Genomic DNA, 20072 nt, shown 5'->3' with positions numbered 1-20072 from the left:
TCCTGGTGCTTCACAAAGTGACCCCCCTCACCATACACCAGCAACTTGTAGAGCAAACACCGGAGAGGAGTATCTTTGTACCCCAGTCGCTCTGCTACTGTTTCAACAAGCTTGTCCAAGCCGTTCTGCCACGCCACATTCTCAAACCGAACTTGATCTGGTCCTAGTTGCCAGCTCTTGCGGACATTCTCGTCCATCTTAGTGTCCATGTTGTGACCAAACGGAGACTTCTCACACTTCTCAATCAGCAGTAGAGCTTGCTCACGAGTGATAGGCACTGGAATCGACCCAACTCCATGGACAAATAGCCCAGATGCTGCTGGTAAAGTATCCGCAAGCCCTCCAAACGAGTATTCCCCTGCTTGTTCGTCAGCGAGAGCTAGCACTTTGCTGATTTGAATAGCAGTCGCACCCGAGGGTACTGGGACATCTTCGGCGTCCCCTTCACAGCCAAATGGCCACTTACCTCCTGTCCTCACCAGTACTTGCGCGATCACGCATCTTGTTCTCAAGAAGAATTGAAACTGAGAAGGAAAATAAACTACATCGATCTGATGGATGGATCGCGACACCATATGCCGAGGTTTCGCGAAACTTTCGATGCGGGAGATCGAAAAGGCTCTTCCTAAGTCTAGGACATCTTTCATCCGTAGTTAGAGACTTTGCGATTCCCAGACAATGTACCGCCAACAACTGAGGTGTGCTTTTGGTCTTAGAAATAGAGTGCGCTCTTCTGTGGGCGAACATTGGGCTGAATTGGCGGTGGCAACTGGCTTTCGTCTTCCGTATCAACCTGGCTGGCCTCGCTTGACACTGCGCTGTCAGCGACGTCAACCTGGACATTTCGTCGCGGGGCATCGCCATCACCCTCGGCTTCATACATCGACGCTGGCTCACTCATGCCGTCGAAGTCGTCGATGGACGTGAAGCTTGACTGCGAGAAAAGTGTTTGTCTTTGTGAGTAGTTCGACACGGAGGCCTGTCCGTGACGCTGAGAGTCCACAGCTCTTCGGTGAAGGGCATGCTGGAACCTCGCGCCATCCTTGCGTGTATTCGCCTCTGGGTTGACAACACTCAACATGTCCAGGTCTTGCAGTAACCGGCCGAGGCAGACACGGTGCTTGAGCTGAGCCACCTTGGGTTCTGTCAACGAGGCACTCCCGATGCTCAAGAAGATGTGGTCGCGCGTAACTTGACATGAGGTGAAGAAGTGGAACCGAAGCGTGAAATATGGAGACTCCAGATACTCGTCCCAAATGCTGTTATCCTCTCCGTTGGTAGCTCCAGAGGGTTCGCTTCGCGTGGCGGTCGTGCTGTTCAATCCCCCCGATGGGTCCACCTCCTGTGCGTACATTACGCTGTCGGTAGACTCTTGCGTTCGCTTCAAGAACTGCCACACTGTTCCACTCAACGTGACACTTTCAGCTTTATACTGACACTTGCCAAAATCTCCAGTCTCGATTTTGAGCTTCGGAGGCTCGGTAGGGTCATCCGTGACTGCTGATACCGCAAACGGGGTCAGCGTTTGTCCAGGCTGCAGCTGCGATAAGTCGGATGGAACTTCAAAAAGCACGCGCACCGACGGATTCTTCACGGCCACCTTCAAGCGATCGCTCGGAAGTTCCACCTCACCGTCCTGTCCGTTCTCCTGAAGCGAATCACGCAGAAACCTTGACAACACCAGGCCTCCATTTTCATGCGTTCTCGTGAGAATACGTTCGTTGGTGTTCTGAATCGCAACTTCCACTCCATCGCGGGAAGACAAAGTTGATAAATCTGTTAGTGGAATCGTCACGGATCCAGCACATGGACCTTTGCAAGCAAAATCTCTAGCCTCAACGAACAATCGGCTAATAATCCCGCTCGGAAGCACACCACGGACAATAACACCGAGTACGTCGACATTGGTGGCGACATAGGACAGCAACTGCGTCGCCTTCTCGTACCGGGCATCCAACCGTGCCAGTTTATTCTGCAGAAAGGTCCCGTCCCTCAGCTCAGCCAAATTGGCAAGCCCAACCGAGCTTGTATCCATGCTTCTGCGAATGATGCGTTGCAGCGCCATGTAGTACGTCGCTGCTCCTTCGCACAGATCGAGGCGAAAGGTAACATCAACCAGCGAAATGGACACGTCCACGGGATACTCTTTGATCTGCTCGATGGTGGTGATAATCGGCGCAAACGGAGATGAAACTCCCTGATCCCGACGAGATGGCGAGTCCGAAGATGCTGATGACAGTAGCTGGATACTCTGGCCCCAAAGCTCGCACGCCAATGCTTTCAAGTGGGGTGTCTGGTTAAATTGCTCAAAGTAGCTGATTAGGTTGCGAATGCACATTCGGGGGGTTTCTGCCCTGCCAAACAGCGTTTTGTTGTTGTTGTGCGTGTCGGTAAATGTCTTGTAAACGGAGTACAGGACTTCCGCTTCGTCGTCTGAGATGGCCATGAGTCCCCGCGCCACCTCCGATAGATCTTGATCTTTCGGACGCCTCGCATCTGTATTTGAATTGCACAGTGCAGCATCGTAAACCGAAAGCTTCCGTCCGCTGATTTTGATCTCGCCTGACATCACGACTTGTGCTTCGCGGCGCTGGATCAGTGGGCCCAGTTCTACGCAAAATAGTCGTTGAGCAGCACCTCTCACAACAGACGGCAGCATGCGGTTGATGAACATCTTCATGATCGTGTCGTGATCTTTGCCGCGCTTGGTGCTGTTGGCCTCCCGCTCATAGTAGACGAAACTCATGAGCTTGACATCCAGCTCCTCTTGAGGCACTGTCCACCCCGATATCGAGTCAAAAACTAGCGGAATGTCAGCTACAAGCTGCGCCTCCACGTTGAGTTCGTCGCAGTGAAAGCTCGGCAGACGACCTTCAGTGGCTAGCGAGAAATTTATCGCACGGAATTTGAGGCCGTGAGCTGAAGGCGTCGAGATGTGCAGAGACAAATGTGGTGCCGTTGATCTAGTTTCGATGGAGAACTTTGCGTGAAACGATGGGATCCAGACGTCTCCAATTCCCACGTATATGCCGTCACTTCCAAATCGCAGCGAATATCCTTCGAAATCCGGCAGGTAGTGCTCTTGTTTGGACTTTTCCACGTTCTCACTCAGCTGTGTAAACAAGTGGCGTAGCTCGATGTACTCAGACCACAGGGTGTGGTTCTCCGGCCGCAGCTCCTGGCGGTTCTCACGCATCTTTTCAAGCTTTTCCTTGATACTCGCACGCTGTCTAGCCAAAATTTCAATTCGCCGGTAGTTCGAGCTCTTGGCTGCATTCCACGCTTTGACTTGCTTCTTCTTCCGAGCGTCCACGCGCTGGTGTACAGTCTCCATCACTTGCTTAATCTGATCAAACTGATGCTTTTTATCACTGACAACACCATCCGACAGAATCCCCAGTGACGGTAGCACCACATCCTCAACGTGGGCAATATAGTCCTCCAACGGCACCGTCGACTGACTTTCCCCAAACACTTCAATACACGCTTGAACCAGCAGTGCTGCCTCCTGGATACCACGTGCACGCACCAGCATACTATCATGCAAGACCAAATACCGAGCAATGTTCTTGTCGGTGTATTCCCCGAGCGTCTTCTTGATCGCCACCACGCGTCGGAACGTCAGCTCCACGGGTATCTCCACACTAGCCAGCGTCATCTGAGCCATCTCCAGAGTCGCGAATCTCCTCGTCTCCCCATTGACACCCACCAACACGTCGCCAACTTGGACCAGCCCCGACCGCTCTACCTCTCCCGGAGGTCCTCTCTTCCCCTTGTCAGTGCTGCGCTCGAACCTGTGCACTACCACTTGACCTCTCTCCAGCGCCAATTGCACCCGAAAAGGCCGCGAAGTGCACTGAATTTTCACCAAACTTCTGTCCGTCGTGCGGTTTCCGTCAAAAGCTGCATCGGACAGGGCGGATCGGCGTCGAATTGAGGGCGTTCGTCTCACAGGCGACGAATTCTGCTGTGCGGGGCTTGAAGTCTGGGAAAACGAGAATGGGGAGGGCGTCTCGGCCCCATTTTGCGGCGTCGAAGGCTCCAGAAATCCAGCAAAGCGCCGTCTTGTGGTGGGGGACAGCGCCTCGCTCAACATGCTCCTGCCTCGGGCAAACAGCGGCAGCTTGGACGCGTCCATGGTCGTTGAGACTGGCAGTGGCTTGGTGACGTACTTTTTTCAGACTCAGATTTGCGTGCGGTCTGATAATTTCGTAACGGCTTTTGACTTGGTGTTTGTATGCTGGAGCACACCCTTTGGCGTCCCAAAAGTGGTGGTGGTAAAAGATGGCGGAAGTGTCGACGTACTTGCTGCTGGTGCTGCGCGGACTCGAGTTCCTCGTGGAGGAAGAGATCCGGTCCAAGCTGCAGGTAGAGTGATGTCTATTATAATGGTGCAGGGAGAAAGTTGTGCTTATTGTGCGTGGTAGGTGGAGCATTTGGAGGTATGTAGCGTGCAGGAGAACCCTCGACCGCCCTACATGCAGGTGATGCAGGGCCAGGCCGCCGTAGGGAAGATCATCCTGCAGACCAGGTCGTCGGCGGCTGAGGTGCAGGAACTGCGCTCGGTGCAGGCAACGCTGGCGCTGCTGGCCAAAAGCGACGAGATTGACACGGAGAGCGACGCTGGCTTGAAGCAGATCGGAGTGCGTGGCGATCGATGGCAGAGAGACGCGGTGAGCGTGTAGACTGATGGTTGGTGTTTGTGTGTTGCAGCAATTGGTGGTGAAGGCAGATTGGGACTCGGCAGTGAAGCTGTGGAAGCAGCACGCGGTGCGTCCCGTCGAGGACAGCGACATCAAGTTCCGAGGCTCCTGTGTGCGCGATGGAAAGCACGCGTACAACTCGCAGGCTGTGGCGGGCGAAGTAGGCGCCCGCGTGGTTGAGACGTGTGGGTGGGGTGTGAACCTGACGGAGTTCGATCTGGAGGTGGTCGTGGTCATCTTCTACAAGTTCATGGTGGCGGGTATCGCGCTGGCGGACCCGCGCAAGATTCAGTTCCGCAACCGCCTCGCGAACGAAAGCCGCAGCGCGCTGGCAGACGCGCAGTACGTCTCTACACTACGTCCTAGCACGGCGTACCTCATGCTGCAGCTGGCACAGCACAACTACGGAGACGTGGTGCTGGACTCCATGTGCGGAATCGGCACGCTTCCGATCTGCTCCGCCGACTTTACGAACAACGGCGTGTACGCTCTTGGTGGCGAATTAGATGAGTTGCCGTCCGGTAAGGCTGGCCAGAACGCGCTCACCCGGCCACGCCCGGTGGATATCGCACGCTGGGACAGCGCGCGGTTACCCCTGCGTAGCCACAGCATCGACCGGGTGATGATTGACATGCCGTTCGGTGTCCGCTGCGGCAACCAGCGCCAAAACAACAAGGTACGCTGCTGACTCTGGTCTTGGCGTGCTGTTTTATGTCTTCCAACACTGGTGTCGTGTTTGGTTTCGTTGATCAGCTGTACCCGAAGGTCTTCAAAGAGCTTCTCCGTGTGCTGCGACCCGACGGACGAGCAGGTACGCCTACATCTTTGACGCTCGCATCCACTCCACCTCGCTCATGTAAAGTTCTATGCCAATCGCAGTGCTGCTGATCATGTCCAAGAAGCTCTTCAAGGGCGTCGTGAAGGATTTGCCGCTGCGTGTGGTGGCCGAGCACATGGTGAGCATCGGCGGGCTGGGCGGCGGCATCTACGTCGTGGAGCCCGCTCCTTCCACCCCGCCCCAACCAACCGAGACGAAACCCAGCCCCACAATCGGCCAGAAGCGTAGTGCCAGCAGCGTCAGCAACTGAACACCTCAGTCTCAACACTGCAAACCAATAGACCCGTCAACTAATTCATGATTCAGCGCCTTTCGATACCACTTTACGAAATTCTTCCTCGCGCTCCATTGCCGTAGAAATATTCGTGTGTGCTTAAAGCACCACTTGTACTGCCATTTGCATCGCCGCTGGCAGCGGCGTTCACGGCGACCGCCACAAGAGCTGATCGTTTGCCTCGCTGAATACGACGCAACCGTCGTATTGCCCGTGAGACGTTCTCCGTAGCGTGGCCTGCGGCTTCCTCACCAAAAAAATCAGCGACATCAGCATTATCCAGCGCTTCCTCAGCTTCAGCAAGCGCCCGCAGCGCCAAGGTGACGGAATTGCGCTTCTCTTCGAGTACTGCATCTGGATCTAGGGCTGGTACTGGTTCCGGTCGATCATCATTTGAGTGATATCCATAAGGCCCCGGCTGGCTCGTATCGAAAGCTGCAGGCATCCCAGACGAATCGATAAATCCCGTTGCGCTTTGCTGCTGCTGTAGCTGGAACTGAGTTTGTTGCTGATCTTGTGCGACGAGCTTACCGCATCCTTGTTGCTCCTCTTCTTGCAGCAATTGCTGGATATCGAACAGGAGTTCCTGCTGCATTTGCTCACTGGAATCATCATCCACGTACAGCCAATGGCGCAAATTCTTGGCCAGCTTGTTCATATCGTCGGCAAGGTTCGTGTTACGCAACATCGAGCACAACTCCAGAACAATATCATCATCGCTCAGCTCTGGAGAGGCTATGGGTACCGGCGATGACAGAAGAGCCCTGGTGGTCAAGCTTGACTTGACCCAGCAACTTCTAATAAGTGCTGGTGGGGTCGCCGCCCACGCTTCGTCTAGTAAACTCATAGCATCGATCAGGTTCGGTTCTTGCCCAAGGGCCACCCCAGCACTACCCCCCGGCTTCTTGTTCCCGCGCTGCACGAGTCGAACTTTCTCTTCAGTTGGTGTCTCGAGAAAACTCAAGCGCTCTAGGAAGAGACCAATCTTGTAGCGTCGTTTGAGGTCACGGATCACAGCACCATGCAGCGACTGAAATTGACCAGGAGAGGTGACACCGGCATTGGTCAGCCCAATAGCCCCAGGCTGAGTCTGCTGTTGGCTCAGGAGGCTCACCTCACTGTCTGCCCGCAACGGGAGAAATATCGTAGACACGTTTTCTTGCTCAAAGGCTGCAAGCCGTCCGCCAGGGTTCTCTGCAACAAGCAAGACGGGCTGTGTAGTGCGTTGACGGACAGCGGGAAGGAACACCCGTTCGCACCAATGTTTGAACGTTCGATCGTCACACCATATCTCCCGCTGGCTGAAGTAGGCCGCTCCCATGCCAACCCCCGTGTAAATCTTCGCTTTGCTACTAATATCTCCCTGGAGAAGCTCTGGGCGTAACGCTGCCAAACACGCAGGCACTCGCTCCTTCCCTACAACTAGCAGCGGGATCTTGTGCGTACCTGTCCCATTGGTACACACCAGAACCAACACCCGCGCAGTCTTCCCGGGGGCTGGCATTGCCCCAGGAGTAGCAGCCGTTCCTGCACTTGTTCCTGTCTTTGGTGTCAGCTCCCTCGGGAGCGTCTGATAGAAGAGTCTGGCCTCACTCACAGAGTACACGAACTCTGGTCCGAACTGCGCCGCCTTGTCCCTCACTTTAGTCCACTGGGTCGACTCCACCTTGTCGCTCTTTGAATGCTGCTCTACAGTCCCATTCTGACCCTCCACAGCCGGAGCCCCCGCATGCAGCGAGGCGGGTGTGAGTCCGTACCGACCGCAGAAGCGGTAGTACCAGCCGTTAGATGCCTTGAAGGCGTCGCTCATCTTGTGCCTCGAGGCCAGCAGCTTGGCTTTCTGCTGCACGTGCGCCACCAGCAACGGCACCTTGCGCGCCCGCACACTGCAGATCCACTGGAACAGTTCGTCCTCGAACGCCACGTTCTTGCAGAAGCCGCCGCGCTGACGCTTGTCCCGCCGCGCGACGCCCGCGTCCGAGTAGCGCTTCTTGACCGCGTGGCTGCCTTTCATGAGCTTGCTGATGGCGGCGGGCGACACGCCGTACTGGCGCGCGCACATGGCCCTCGACAGCTGTGTACCCGGGTCCTCCAGGCGCGCAATGATCTCCATGCGCTCGCTGTCCGTGAGCCGCTTGCCGCGCCCTCTGCCTGGCATGGCCGACATACAGGGACTTTAGATAGTCAACGTTTTTTCCGATCGTGTGCGGGTCTGGTCGCAGTTTCGGGGTCTAGTTTTTTTTAGAATATATTACCGATAAATTCTGGCTTGGTAAAATATCCTCTCTCAGCGAACGCAAAGTCCGCTGCCCAAGAAACGCCGTCCGCGACTAACTCCAGCAGAGAAGTCCCAGATTCGCAAGCGATACCAGAAAGGGGAGAGAATTATCCAGCTGCATCAAAGCACAGGACACGCCTGCAGCACGATCAACTCCATCGTCCACTCCCAGCCCAGCCAAGACGAGTCCAAGTCAGGTAAACCCTGTCGGTGGACCCCCATGCGTTTCGTGGTGGAAGTGCTGAAACGAGGTCTTAGCGTCACGGAAACCCTATCGCTCACAAGGACATCGCAAGGATAATGGGGGTCGACCGTCGAGTATTTGGCCGCATGGAGCAGGACATATTGGGTAGACTACAAACTGCAGTTGTAGACTACTGGTTTTCTCGCGACCAAGCTGCACCTCAGAAGCTCATTGATTTGCTCGACGGCGCAGAGACCTCAGTAGATATCGCTATGTTCATCTTGTCGCATCCTGAACTGACCGACGCTATCATCCGTGCCTCCCAGCGTGTCACGGTTCGTGTTCTCGCTGATCGGGCACAAGTCACCGAGAAAAGCTCAGCAATGATAAAAAAAAACTGGTTGAAAACGGGGTCAACGTATATCACGCAGGCCCCAGACTCATGCACTGGAAGGTCATCGGATGGTGATGCTGACGCCTCGTGGCAAATTTCCAATGTTGAAGTGGTCGGCAGTCAAATGGCAATGCTGGCATGCGCTTCGTCCATTTAAACCCAGCAGTCCGCCGCCACCTTCTGCGACGCTGGGCGTTACTAAGCATATCGCCTGTCAGTCCCTGCTGCCTATATATCCAATCAAATCGCTCGAATTCGAAATCGCGCGTTTCGATTGGCTACCTTAAGCATCTCTTCCTCGACCTCCCCCACCTCCTCACACTTCCTTCCGCCCTGGTGTAGCCATGCACAGCCAGCGGCGACCCGCGCCCGAGTCGACGTACGCGTCGCAGGCTGCGCGCTGGAAGCAGGGCTTCAAGACGCCGCAGCAGCAGCCGGCGCAGCACCAGTCGGACCTCGAGAACGCGCTCGTGTCGGAGCTCTGCTCGTCCGCGGGCTCCTCGTCCTTCCCACCGCGCGAAGTGCTGCAGAAGCTGCTGCGCTACCTGCACACGCTGGACCATGACGTACGTGCGGTTACCTATAACATTATATGTTCTCTTTGGTTTAATATTTGGTTTCTTTCATTTGATATATGATGGCTGACAGTACATCTGCGAGCTGCTGGACGATAAGTTCGAGAGTCCGCTGTGGCAGGTCAAGGCCAAGGCACTCTCCGTCCTCAGTGCGCTGCTGGGCAGTGCAGAGGCCGAGTTCTACAAGCAGTACTACAGCGGACGTCTGGACCTGTTGGAGGACCTGCGCAATGCGAGGAAGGACATGCTGCGCAAACGCGCAGACAAAGTCTACCTGCTGCTGAAAGACTACGTGGCGCCAGATGAGGAGAGTCCGCTAGAGATGATGCGCAGAATGCAGGAGGAGGAGGCGGAAGAGGCGGAAGCCCAAGCTCCGGAGATGCACACGCTGATGCACACGTCGCCCGTGGTGGCGTCGGCGCAGACGCCGCAGGACCTCATGATGGCTATGAACGACTCGCCACGCAGTAGCAGCGCGCCTCTGCCTGCTCCTGCAGCGCAAGAAGGATCCGCGTTCAGCTTTTTAGCGCAGCCGACGCAGCATGAGTATGCGCCGGCTCAGATGGCAGCCGAGCCGATGACACCTCCCGTCAGCAACTCGGCTTTCGGCTTTCTCTCCGCGAATGGTGGTGAAATGGATTCACCGCCGCCAACAGCAGTACCAGTGCCTCCGTCCTCGGCGTTTAGCTTCATGGCAGCCTCACCTCCCCAGAATGCCAACCCGTCAGCTGTAGTATCAATCATGCCGACTCCTAGTGCGCCGCCTCTATCGACGGAATCCTCTGGCTTCGGTTTTTTGAACGGAACACCTGCAGCAAATAGCATACACGCCATCGAGCATGGTATCCCGTCGTCGTCGACTTCCGAAATGCCCTCGGCGTTTGGATTCTTGGGTGGACAGCAGCATCAACTGCCACAGGAACAGCATTCTTCGTCAGCTGTTGTTCCCTCACAGACTGCAGCTGTACCTGTGCTGCAGCGTCGTCATACCGTCTTCGATACACTTCCTGAGCCGACAATGCTGCAGCCATCCCACAATATGATCGAGCCAGACGAGGAAGAGGAGAAGGAGCCCGAGATGTCGGACCCAATTCACGATGCTTTCGAAGGCATGGATGCTGACGATGGTGCCCAAGCACTGGATTCATTTGACGCGTACAAACCATCGTCTGACGCAGTGCACGGTGGGGCTGATGCTGATGGGCCAGATCCTACGCAATCGAACGAGCCTCTCCGAGAGGTTATACTGGAAATCGAGGTACCTCCAGGACCGATGGGAGTAATGCTGGACCGTACAATTCCTGACATGACCGTGATTGAGCGGTTCGTACCGCTGCCTACTGGTGGCCGTGGTTACCTTGAGCTCCACCCGGCAATTTGTCCGGGTTGCGCTTTGATTAGTATTAACTCTATATACGTGGAGAACAAAGGGCTGGTCGAGGTAGGTCCAATCCTCGGCTCACTCACGAACGCGCCCAAGCTGTTGCGCTTCAAGAAGCTCATGAACAATGGCCGCACCGCCAACCCGTCGACGCTTCAGATGCCGTATATCCCTCCCCCACTGGAAGAGGAGGAAGGCAGTACAACAGACGAAAAGAGCGTGGAGGAGGATCATGCTCAACCTGAGTCCGAGGACATTCACACACCAGGAAGCTCGACTGGCGAAGCGTTCATGACTCGTCTACACGGGTACAGCAGCGGCTTGAGCGAGATCGAGGCTAAATTGAAAGAGATTGTCCGTCGTGAGCACGGTGGGCAGTCTGTGGCTGACCGCCGCAACCAACTAGCACAACTGCACGGCACAGTGGAGAAGATCCAGACGCAAGGCATCGACTCGGTGATTTTTGGAGCACGTCGGCCGCCTAATTACGAGGAGGTCAAGCAGTTCCGCTCAACACTCGTCCGGAAGGCTGACGAGCTGGCTCGGCTCATTCAAAGTACCGCAAGCACAGATCCTCTGCCTCCGTACATCAGCGTCGCTGCTTCGGACGAGGACAAGCATCCAGTGTCAGCCTTCGCGTTCGTCGGAGGGGATAGCAACAGCACGGTCAACGATCCGCCACTTGGAATTTCACAGCTGCAAGGCGACTCCGGTTTCCAGTTTTTAAACGCCAACGCCAATCCTGAAGTCGCTGCCGCTCATGGAGGAAACGTAATGGTGCCACCCGTGCCCGCTCAAGCAGACAACTCGTACGGCTTCAGTTTCCTCCGCGACAACGCCCAGCCGCGATCTGAGGCTGTTGCTGCCCCGCAGCTGACTGTCAGTCAGGCGCCTACCAGTCCGTCTTCCAGTTTCGGCGTGCTGTCGGCGGACGACGCGAACCCTGCGGTGGACATAGCTACCAATGTGTTTGCCGGACTCAGCTTGAAGGACGACAGCCAACAGCCGCCACTTAGACCCGCACCAGCGCTAGACGAAACATTCACGAAGAGCAGCCACGGGCGACCCATGGGTCTCAGTGACCTGGAGGCTTCTCTGCGTTCGACGGCGTCGGGAAGGCCGCCGATGGGTAGTCGACCAGCTGCAGTCGCCGAGTCCACCCAGTCGTCCTTCGGCTTCATGTCTACCATCAACGCCCGCGACCATACCGTGTTCGACAGCAGCTCCACCACCACAGAGCCCACGTCGCCCACGGCGTTCGGCTTCCTGCGCAGCAACTCGTCGTCCACCACGCCGACCATGGCGTCCTCTACCGTGTCGCAAGCCCAGTCGCAGCGCAGTGTCCTGCAGGAGCCCGAACCGTCCATGTTCTCTTTCATCTCCAACTAGCGGGTCGCAATAGCCACAAGAGAGGACGCCAGAGGACACACTCTGTAAGTAAATCGCAAGTCCGCCAGTGTCCTCCTGTATCCATCTCATCATCTTTTCCCATTGGACAAAACCACTTCATTTCATCCACTCACCTTGCTCCATCCCAATTTCACTTATTTTTTGCATTGGGGGAGTCCTCCGCTCTGCCACGCCAAGCAAACACCAACACACCACTCGTCCCCGCCGTCCGCCACCGCCATGGAGCCGTCCGAGGCCACGTTCAAGGGCCTGTCGGACGCCAAGACGCGCGTGGACCAGGCCGCGCAGGAGGACGCGTCGTACCCGGACCTGGCTGACCAGCTCAACGCGCAGTCCGAGCCGCAAAACTACTTTTTCGAGCCGTACGCGTCCCAATGGACCCCCCAAGTAGCCAAAAAGGGCTCCGTGCTGCCGCTGCCGGGTGTCGTGGCCGCCGCGCTGGACGACGCCAAGACTTTGTCGCTGTCCGGGCTTCTGCCGGACATCCGCTCAGCCTGGACGTCCGTGGACGCGCGCCTCTTCCTCTGGAGCTACGCACAACGCGGACGCTTCGCCGCCAAGGAGTTCGACCAGGCCGTCGTGGCCGTGGGCCTTGTGGCACGCCCGGCCGCCGGTGTCTTCACGGACAAAGTGCGCCACGTTCTTGTGGTGGCCACCACCGTGGAGCTCGTGCTGCTGGCCGTCGTGGCCGACGACAACCGCGCGGACGGCGCGAGCTTCAAGCTGCAACGCACCAAACTCAGCGTGAGCACGGACAAGTGCGTGGTCCGCAAGATCGTGACCACGCGCGCGGGCCGCATCTTCTTTGGCGGCTCGGACGGCGCGCTCTATGAGTTCCTGTACGCGCCCGAGCAGAAGAAGGCTGCCGACCGCAACTCGCTGCTGGGTGCGGCGCTTACCAACGTGCCCGGGGTGGGCATCTCGGACGCCTGCAGGAAGGTCGCTCACACGTCCAGCTACGCGCAGTATCTGCCGCGCTTCCTGGCCGGACTTGCCAGTGCACCGGGCAAGGTGGAGGATCTCTGTGTGGACCACTCGCGCCACATTTTGTACGTGCTCCACGACGACGCGCAAGTGAGCGTTTTCGATCTGGGAGCCAATGGAGATGAGACCAAGGCCGTGTGCGCCGTGAACCTGCTCGCGGATGGCGCCAAGTACGCGCGTGAGAACCGCCGGACTCGCGTGTCGTGTCCAGATGAGAGACTCTTCCAGCCTGCTGTGGCCGGAACGCCCAACCCTCTCAAGGTGGTGTCGCTGTCCACGGTGTCTCCAGACGAATCTAAGGTTGTCACGCTGGTTGCTGTCACGTCGAACGGCATCCGCTTCTATCTGACGGCATTTTCGCGCCGTTACACGTACTCTGGTGCTGGATTGAACGGCAGAGCTAGACGCCCGTCCCGACTCGAGATTCTTCACATTCGTTTGCCTCCTCCAGCGATCGCGCTCCGTGATGCGCCACCGTATCACGCCAAGGAAGGTATGCAGCCGGGTTACGCCCCGGGCAAGAGTCCGAGCGCAGTGCACGTGGCTTTCCACCGCAAGGGGGTATTTTTGTGCATTGAAGGCCGACGGGACCAACAGGACCAGCTTGTGGGTATTGCTCACGACCCTATCAGCACCGCAGCACTCCCCGTACAGACAGGTTTGGCTGCTAGAAAACCCACAATCCGAGAGGCTGTATCTCTGGACACTTGCATCGGCAAGGTCGTGGATATTCAGGAATTGGACCCGTACTCGAGCGACGGACCGGAGAGCGCGTGGATTGCTCAAAGCGAGGCGGTGGCTGCAATTGCTAGCACCAACGGTTCCAGCAGCGGTAGCAAGCGCTCATTCGATGAGATGTCCACTAGCACCCAGCCAGGAACTGCCTCGGAGAACGCCCCTGTTGTCGGTGAGATGGCGCTCATGTACTCGCAGCCTTCGCGTCACTTTTTGTGCCTTACGAACGCAGGCATTCAGGTTTTCAAGAAAATCAGGCCACTTGATCAGCTTCATCGCGTGCTGTTACTATCGCGCGGACATGAGCTAAAGGCCGGCCTGGCACCTTTCGTGCGCTGTTTCGGCGAGATTCAAGTGATTTGCATGCTTATCGCGTTGGCATGTGGCGTCCCGACTGATCCTCTTGTCAGCGAGTCCTCCACCGCGGCTTCGCTGGTCGCACCACGCCGTCGTTTGACAACAATGAAGAGTGACGATTATATTTACATGGCTGCGGTGCAGAGTATCTTCGAGATCGCTCAAGGGCCCCCCGACAATGTTCCCATCGAGCCAGTAGCATCTACAACCAGCGCCTCCAGCTCAGCGAATACCCGAATTGTGCTTACAACGGAGTTTGGCATGTCGTACCAGCACGATGGACTTGTAGCGTTTGCATGCCGTGTACTGCGACCACTGTGGACTTCGAAAACGCTCGGCCGTCGTGTTGTTACTCGCGTATCTGGCAACGCCGCTAATGGCGCGGCTAAACCATCGGCTAAGTCGCCTGGCTACGTGACCACTTTCGAGAACATTCACTCCCCGGAGAAATTGGACGAGATTCGCGAGATTCTGTTCCAACTTCGTCAGCTCATGGAGAGCGCGGTCCCATTTGCTGTGTCGATTAGCGGTGGCGCTGCACTAGAGAAAAATCCCAGCTTGGACGGTGTTCTGAGCGAAAGTGTTGAGGCTGGCATCTCTCGTGTGTCGGAGCTGGTGATGCGTCACCAGAAGTCGCTCAGCGAGGAACAGCTGAAACGCGAGACGCGGTTCAAGGCTGAGCAACGCTCTCTGTACTACTTCTATCAATTGGTGCTGCGAAGCATTGAGGCCATCTCGCTGTTGCGTATTGCGCAGGAGTACAAGGTATCACTCGAGGAACCTCTTGCACGCCTTAGCTTCAGTGAGCTGGTAACCACGACTGACGGCTCGCTGGCTGCCAAAACGATGACGAAGGCTCTCATGCGCGGTCGCAACGAGAACAACCAGTTCCTGATTAAGCAGCTGCGCGAACAGTGCCCCACGTTCTTCTCGGTGTCTGATCTGTGGCACTACCAAGGTTACCGGAGCCTGTCAAATGCTAAGCTTAGCGGATCGCCCGTCGCTCGGAAGAACTTCCTGAAGGAATCGCTGGAGCAGTTCCTGAATTCATGCCACATGTGGGACACGGAGGACTGCCTGGACGTTCTTCAGGGTATCTGCGAGGACTACACGTTACTGAACTATTACGAGGGTGTAGTGAAGCTGTCGCTAGCGTGCGCCAAACACTTCCACGATGCAGCGGCGTCGGATCTGAGCGGTGTGAAGCAAACATGGAAACGGCGATGCTTTGGCTGCATCTTGCTGGCACTGCATCGGCTTCTTGGCGGGGAGAGTGGTAGCGCATCTACCCGCGGAACAGTGGCAAACGGAGCTAGCCCGCAAGCAGTTGAAGATATGGTGACGCTGGACGACGACACTCGGAATAAATGCGTGGAAGAGCTGTTCCTCTTCGCACTGGCATCGGACGACGACAGCTTCCACAACCTGCTGTACACGTGGTTGTACGAGCGTGGACACTCTCACCTCCTGACGTCCATCCGCTCCCCGTACATTGAAGAGTTCCTGAAGGAGAAGGACCAAGACCTTCTTGTTAAGCTTTACATGGACCAGCACAAGTATCTCGTGGCAGCGAAGGTATGGTGGGCGCGTGCTCACGAGGACACGATGGGCGAAGATGAGTATGCGACTTCGTCTGCACTGGTGGTTTCCAACAACCCGGACATCTCCAAGCGTCAGTATTACGTGTCGAAGGCGCTTGGCTGTCTGAAGAGCTTGGAGGACGTGGGCGAAGCCACGGAGGCTATTCGCGAAGTGCGTGATGTGTTGGATGTGCTGCAGTTGCAGGTGCGTGTTCTTAAGGCGCTTGAGCAGCAGGTGATCGAGCGGGAGGTGTCCTCATCAACCACAGACGAACAGCTTCGAGAACGCAAGACGGACGTGCAGCTCCTGACCTTCAAATTGTTCGACGCGTCTACATTGTACAACCGATTTGCTTCAAAGTATGATATGTGGGCCGAGTGTCTGCACGTTATCCATGTGTGCAAGTCGGAGGAGGCAGATGTCATCGCCACCCTCTGGCGGAAGATCATTTTCAGTCTGCTGCCGCAGTCATCAAATAACGCGGCTTTCAACGCGTGGCGGTTGGACCAGTGCGAAAAGGCTGGACTGCTAGCCACGTCAAGTGGTGGAAGTGGAGGATCGTCCTTTGAGAGTGGTAACTGGATGGGTCAGATGCAAAACAAGCTGCTGCGTATGGGCAAGTCACTCTACTTTGAAGGCGACGATTCACACAGTGGCTCGGCCGCGGGTATCGGTGGCTTCGTGTTCCCTGTGGGCTTCCTGGCTGATGTACTCGAGTGGATTTCGCTTTGGTATATTCGATCAACGGGGATGGGTGCCTTCACTGGTAGCGCCGCCTCGGCTGCAGCCATTGATGCCACGACGTTCAACTGGGTACTCAAGCTCTTCCTGGACGTGGGTGTGCCCCACCGGGTACTTCTGAGCTACTACGAGCAGCTCTACCGCGAGCAGCCTGAGCGGCTCTATCGCGAGGGTTGGACGCTGCACTTGCTGCAGTCTATGCTGGCCATTATTACTCTTTGGAAGAAGCACGCGATCTCTCCGCGTGCCGGAAATGACCAACTGGCGGAGTTTGCTGCCTGCTGTCCGAACATTGTGGACCTCTGCGATGGTTTTATCACGGATCTGCGCGCCACCTCACAGGGTACGTCGCCGTTCCTCTAGTAGTTTGATACTCTCTTTACTAACATTGTCTTCGTGGCATCGACCGTGCAGACGAGAACGGAGAGGCATCGACGCTGCTAGGGCAATTCCGTCGGGTTAAGAGCGAGTTGTTGAACTTCCGTACCCTCATGTAGGCAAGGTGACCAGCGCCAGACGAAACCCAACAAGATTAGCAGCAGCACGAGGGTGTGATAGTAAACCACGAGGCATGACGAAGCAAGAGCGACAAGCACCAGCCGACCTGCGACCAAGCACAAACAAGTGATGAACGATGCAGTCGACGATGCCAAGGTGAAGGAATAAATTACACGTTTTGTCATCGTCTTCGTGCAATATGTGCAGGCCCCTTACGAAAACTTCTGCAGCGACAGCGCAAGTCGCACGGACCCCGCAGCCACGTAGTCTCGACTGTCCGGCGAGGAACTCCCGCTTTCGCCTTCGCTTCCTGTGCTGTTCGTGCGGTGTTTCCTCCCGACGCCAACAGAAAGAGCCGAGTGCTTGACCATCGTGCCCAGCCCCTTCATGGGGCGATAGACCACGCCAGCGACGCCTGTGCCGACCCCTTTAGCGAAGCCCTCGAGCCCATTCTCGCGAGCTCCTTTGATCGGGTCCTTGAACACGCCGGTGATGCCTCGATAGATGCCCTTGGTGACACCTTCAGCCCCTGCTACCATGTGCTCACTGAAGTTGGTGGCCCAGTCGCGCGGCATGATCACCGGATACCAATCTTCGTAGGGACCGTCAGTGTCGGTCGCATCGGGTAGCGACGCCAACTGCTGCGCGCTCACTGCAAATGCCCCCATCGGGCGGTCGGCGTTGACCTTGTTGTAGTCGTACAGCTCCACCTCTAGCGGGGAAGTGCCATCCCACGAGAGCATAAGCTGCTGGTTCCACTGAGGAGTGACGCTGTTGTCCACGCGCTTGCTGCTGATACTTTGCTCGCCCAAGCGGAACGTCACGTACGGGTCCGACTTGCCGCTAATGTTCATTCCTGCCAGCTCCTTGGCCTCCTTCAGGTCGATCACCACGACGCCCGTGTACTCCACCATACCTTGCGTCGTCGCTGCAGCTTTTGTGGGACTGCGTTTGGCAGGAGACGGCGGCTTGGGTGGTGAGTTGTTGACCCCGCCAGAAAACAACCGGTCCTCGTACTTGGCCCGGATGAACCGTTCACGGTCCGCACGCGGCGTCTGCGCTTCGGGTTTCTTGGGCGTCTGCGCGTTCAGCCGGAGCTGCAGAGACAGCGTTCGCTCAAGCTGCTGGTTGAGTTTCGTGTTGCCGATGGTGTCCATCGTCTTCACTTGGTCGTCCGTCCACTTGTCCAGCATGACGCTCAGTACGAAAGACACGTGGACGCCCAAGGAGCGATGAACTCCGGCACACTGCGTGCAGATGAAGCCTCCATGGGTCACAGTCGCCCACCTACAGCATCCGTTTAGCACCAGCTCGACACCACAAAGCGAACGCGAACGTACTTGGGCGTGGCAGCTCCACAATCGGCGCACTGGTCGTTCTCGGGGCGCCGCAGCACCGCGAACAGTCGGGACTTGACCGCTTCCTGCTGGGCGTCGCTGCTCGGGCTGCTTGGGGTCGCCATTCCTCCTGCAAAGATCTCGTTGTTCATGAGATGGAGATGCCCCACATAAACAAGCCTGCAGACATCGCATTTTCAAGCCCAGAGCTGTACCTCGAAGCGATGCGACTGCCACGCTACGCGGTTAGTTCCAAGGCGGCTTTGGTGTGTGGATTCGGAATCCGTTTTCTATTTGTTGTTACTGGCATCGATTTCTACGGCGAGCAGACACATGCGCTCGAAGTCCTGGTACGTCACCTGCACGACCCAGATGCAACATGTTGAGACCAAGTCACTTCACAGCAGAATACAAGGCGACGCACCCGTCCGTCGCCGTCTCGATCCGCTTCACGGAAGGCACGCAGCAGCGTCTCCTGATTGGCGAGAGGCAACGCCGTCGAGCACGCCTTGAAGCAGAGAAAAAGGAGCTGTCAGTGCAGATCTCACGTGACCACAGCAAGCTCGCCAACCTGCTGGAAGCTGCGATACGAGATGAATCCTTCGGCGCGCAGGTCCAGCGCCTTGAAGAGCCTCCTCACATCCTCCAGCAAGTCCGTCCTGGCCAGTCTCGACTGCACGACGCGCACAAACTCGTCCTGCGTAACGCGCAGCTCATGGCCTGGAACTTCGCACGCGCGAAACATCTGCGCCAGCAGCAGCTTCAACCGGGCAGACACCCAAAGCCCGTTAGTCTCCACCGCTTGTCACCGTCCACTCAACGGTGCTCACTTTGGACGGACGCACGCCCAGCGCCGCTGCCACGCCGCACTTCAGGTCGTGCGACTGCAAATATCCTACACAACGTCCTGTTACTTCAACATTTCTGCTGCAACCTAACTACCATTGCAGCGTCGTGTTCAAGCACCTTTGCCGCTGCGATCTGCCCACGCGAAGCACCTGCGCAAGAAGGCCAATTGCTCTCTTTCACGTTGCATTTATCTCAATCCGGCGATCTTCCTACAATTCTGAAGTAGTCAGCATCCCCCAAATACAGCGCTCCTGTACAATCGCATACCCTGCCACTTCCACTTGGCTACACTATTTCTTCCCCAGTCACAAACTATACCTCCTTACCTGTCCCACCTCCGCAGAGCGCGACCGCCTCCCATCCGTTTCTCGACCAAAGGCTCAGTGAGAAACACGCCACCAAGTTCGATCAGCATGTCTGGCTTGCGAGCGGCTGCCCGCAGTTTGCTGGGCGCGTCCCGGCGCTCCATGCGTCCGGCCACGCAGCTCACAGCCCGTCGCGCCTTCATGTCGACGCGCGCGCCCGACACGCTGTTCCAGACGCCGTCCTTCCCCATGCCCGAGGACCCGGCGCTGTGGCAGGACAAGTACCCGCGGGCCGACCCGTCGCACCTGTGGAAGGTGGGCTCGTTCCCGCTGCAGGAACAGGAGGACGAGGGAGCGCTGGCCTGCTCCGAGGACCTGTGGGACACGCCCGGCATGCTCAGCTCACTGCAGGACGAGCTGCCGCTGCGCGATATCGTGGGAGACGTTGATGCACTGCTGAGCCAGATGGATGGCTACCTGGCGGACAGCGTCGTCAAGAAGCGGCGAAAGAAAATGAACAAGCACAAGCACCGCAAGCGCAAGAAAGCGCTGCGCATGCGCACCAAGAAGAACTAGGCGGCTAGAGACAGGAAAGAGGGAGGATAGACTTCTATAAGAGGTGGGGAAATACACTTTCGTTGGTGCAGC

At 56.9% G+C, this 20072-nt stretch overlaps 7 protein-coding genes across 7 annotated transcripts; 4 read left to right on the top strand and 3 right to left on the bottom strand.

The window, feature by feature from the left end:
* Positions 1 to 712: 712 nt before the first annotated feature.
* KRP23_1236 (uncharacterized protein) lies at positions 713 to 4138 on the bottom strand (the record flags this gene model as incomplete). The annotated part of the gene is made up of 1 exon (XM_067882832.1): positions 713 to 4138. One exon carries the CDS (start codon positions 4136 to 4138, stop codon positions 713 to 715), a length of 3426 nt encoding a protein of 1141 aa, XP_067751805.1.
* A 146-nt stretch (positions 4139 to 4284) lies between these two features.
* On the top strand, positions 4285 to 5791 carry KRP23_1235 (THUMP domain-containing protein 3; the record flags this gene model as incomplete). The annotated part of the gene is made up of 5 exons (XM_067882821.1): positions 4285 to 4368; positions 4428 to 4643; positions 4714 to 5379; positions 5457 to 5514; positions 5583 to 5791. The coding sequence occupies 5 exons, from the start codon at positions 4285 to 4287 to the stop codon at positions 5789 to 5791; spliced, it is 1233 nt and encodes a 410-aa protein (XP_067751804.1).
* A 73-nt stretch (positions 5792 to 5864) lies between these two features.
* KRP23_1234 (Jerky protein homolog-like) lies at positions 5865 to 7625 on the bottom strand (the record flags this gene model as incomplete). The annotated part of the gene is made up of 1 exon (XM_067882810.1): positions 5865 to 7625. The coding sequence occupies one exon, from the start codon at positions 7623 to 7625 to the stop codon at positions 5865 to 5867; it is 1761 nt and encodes a 586-aa protein (XP_067751803.1).
* A 1390-nt stretch (positions 7626 to 9015) lies between these two features.
* On the top strand, positions 9016 to 12016 carry KRP23_1233 (Protein MODIFIED TRANSPORT TO THE VACUOLE 1; the record flags this gene model as incomplete). The annotated part of the gene is made up of 2 exons (XM_067882799.1): positions 9016 to 9237; positions 9320 to 12016. The coding sequence occupies 2 exons, from the start codon at positions 9016 to 9018 to the stop codon at positions 12014 to 12016; spliced, it is 2919 nt and encodes a 972-aa protein (XP_067751802.1).
* A 240-nt stretch (positions 12017 to 12256) lies between these two features.
* Positions 12257 to 16932, top strand: KRP23_1232 (Nuclear pore complex protein Nup155; the record flags this gene model as incomplete). Its single annotated transcript, XM_067882788.1, has 2 exons — positions 12257 to 16778; positions 16850 to 16932. 2 exons carry the CDS (start codon positions 12257 to 12259, stop codon positions 16930 to 16932), a joined length of 4605 nt encoding a protein of 1534 aa, XP_067751801.1.
* A 213-nt stretch (positions 16933 to 17145) lies between these two features.
* Positions 17146 to 19306, bottom strand: KRP23_1231 (putative ADP-ribosylation factor GTPase-activating protein AGD11; the record flags this gene model as incomplete). The annotated part of the gene is made up of 8 exons (XM_067882775.1): positions 17146 to 18220; positions 18274 to 18400; positions 18486 to 18500; positions 18575 to 18629; positions 18695 to 18778; positions 18842 to 19030; positions 19101 to 19165; positions 19237 to 19306. 8 exons carry the CDS (start codon positions 19304 to 19306, stop codon positions 17146 to 17148), a joined length of 1680 nt encoding a protein of 559 aa, XP_067751800.1.
* Positions 19307 to 19532: 226 nt separating this feature from the next.
* KRP23_1230 (uncharacterized protein) lies at positions 19533 to 20000 on the top strand (the record flags this gene model as incomplete). The annotated part of the gene is made up of 1 exon (XM_067882764.1): positions 19533 to 20000. The coding sequence occupies one exon, from the start codon at positions 19533 to 19535 to the stop codon at positions 19998 to 20000; it is 468 nt and encodes a 155-aa protein (XP_067751799.1).
* Positions 20001 to 20072: the final 72 nt, after the last annotated feature.

Source organism: Phytophthora ramorum (genome assembly GCF_020800215.1).
Source record: "Phytophthora ramorum isolate Pr-102 chromosome Unknown Phyram_PR-102_s0001, whole genome shotgun sequence".
NCBI lineage: Eukaryota > Oomycota > Peronosporomycetes > Peronosporales > Peronosporaceae > Phytophthora > Phytophthora ramorum.
The sequence above is the reverse complement of the archived record's forward strand: the minus strand, read 5'-3'. Positions and strand labels throughout refer to the sequence as shown.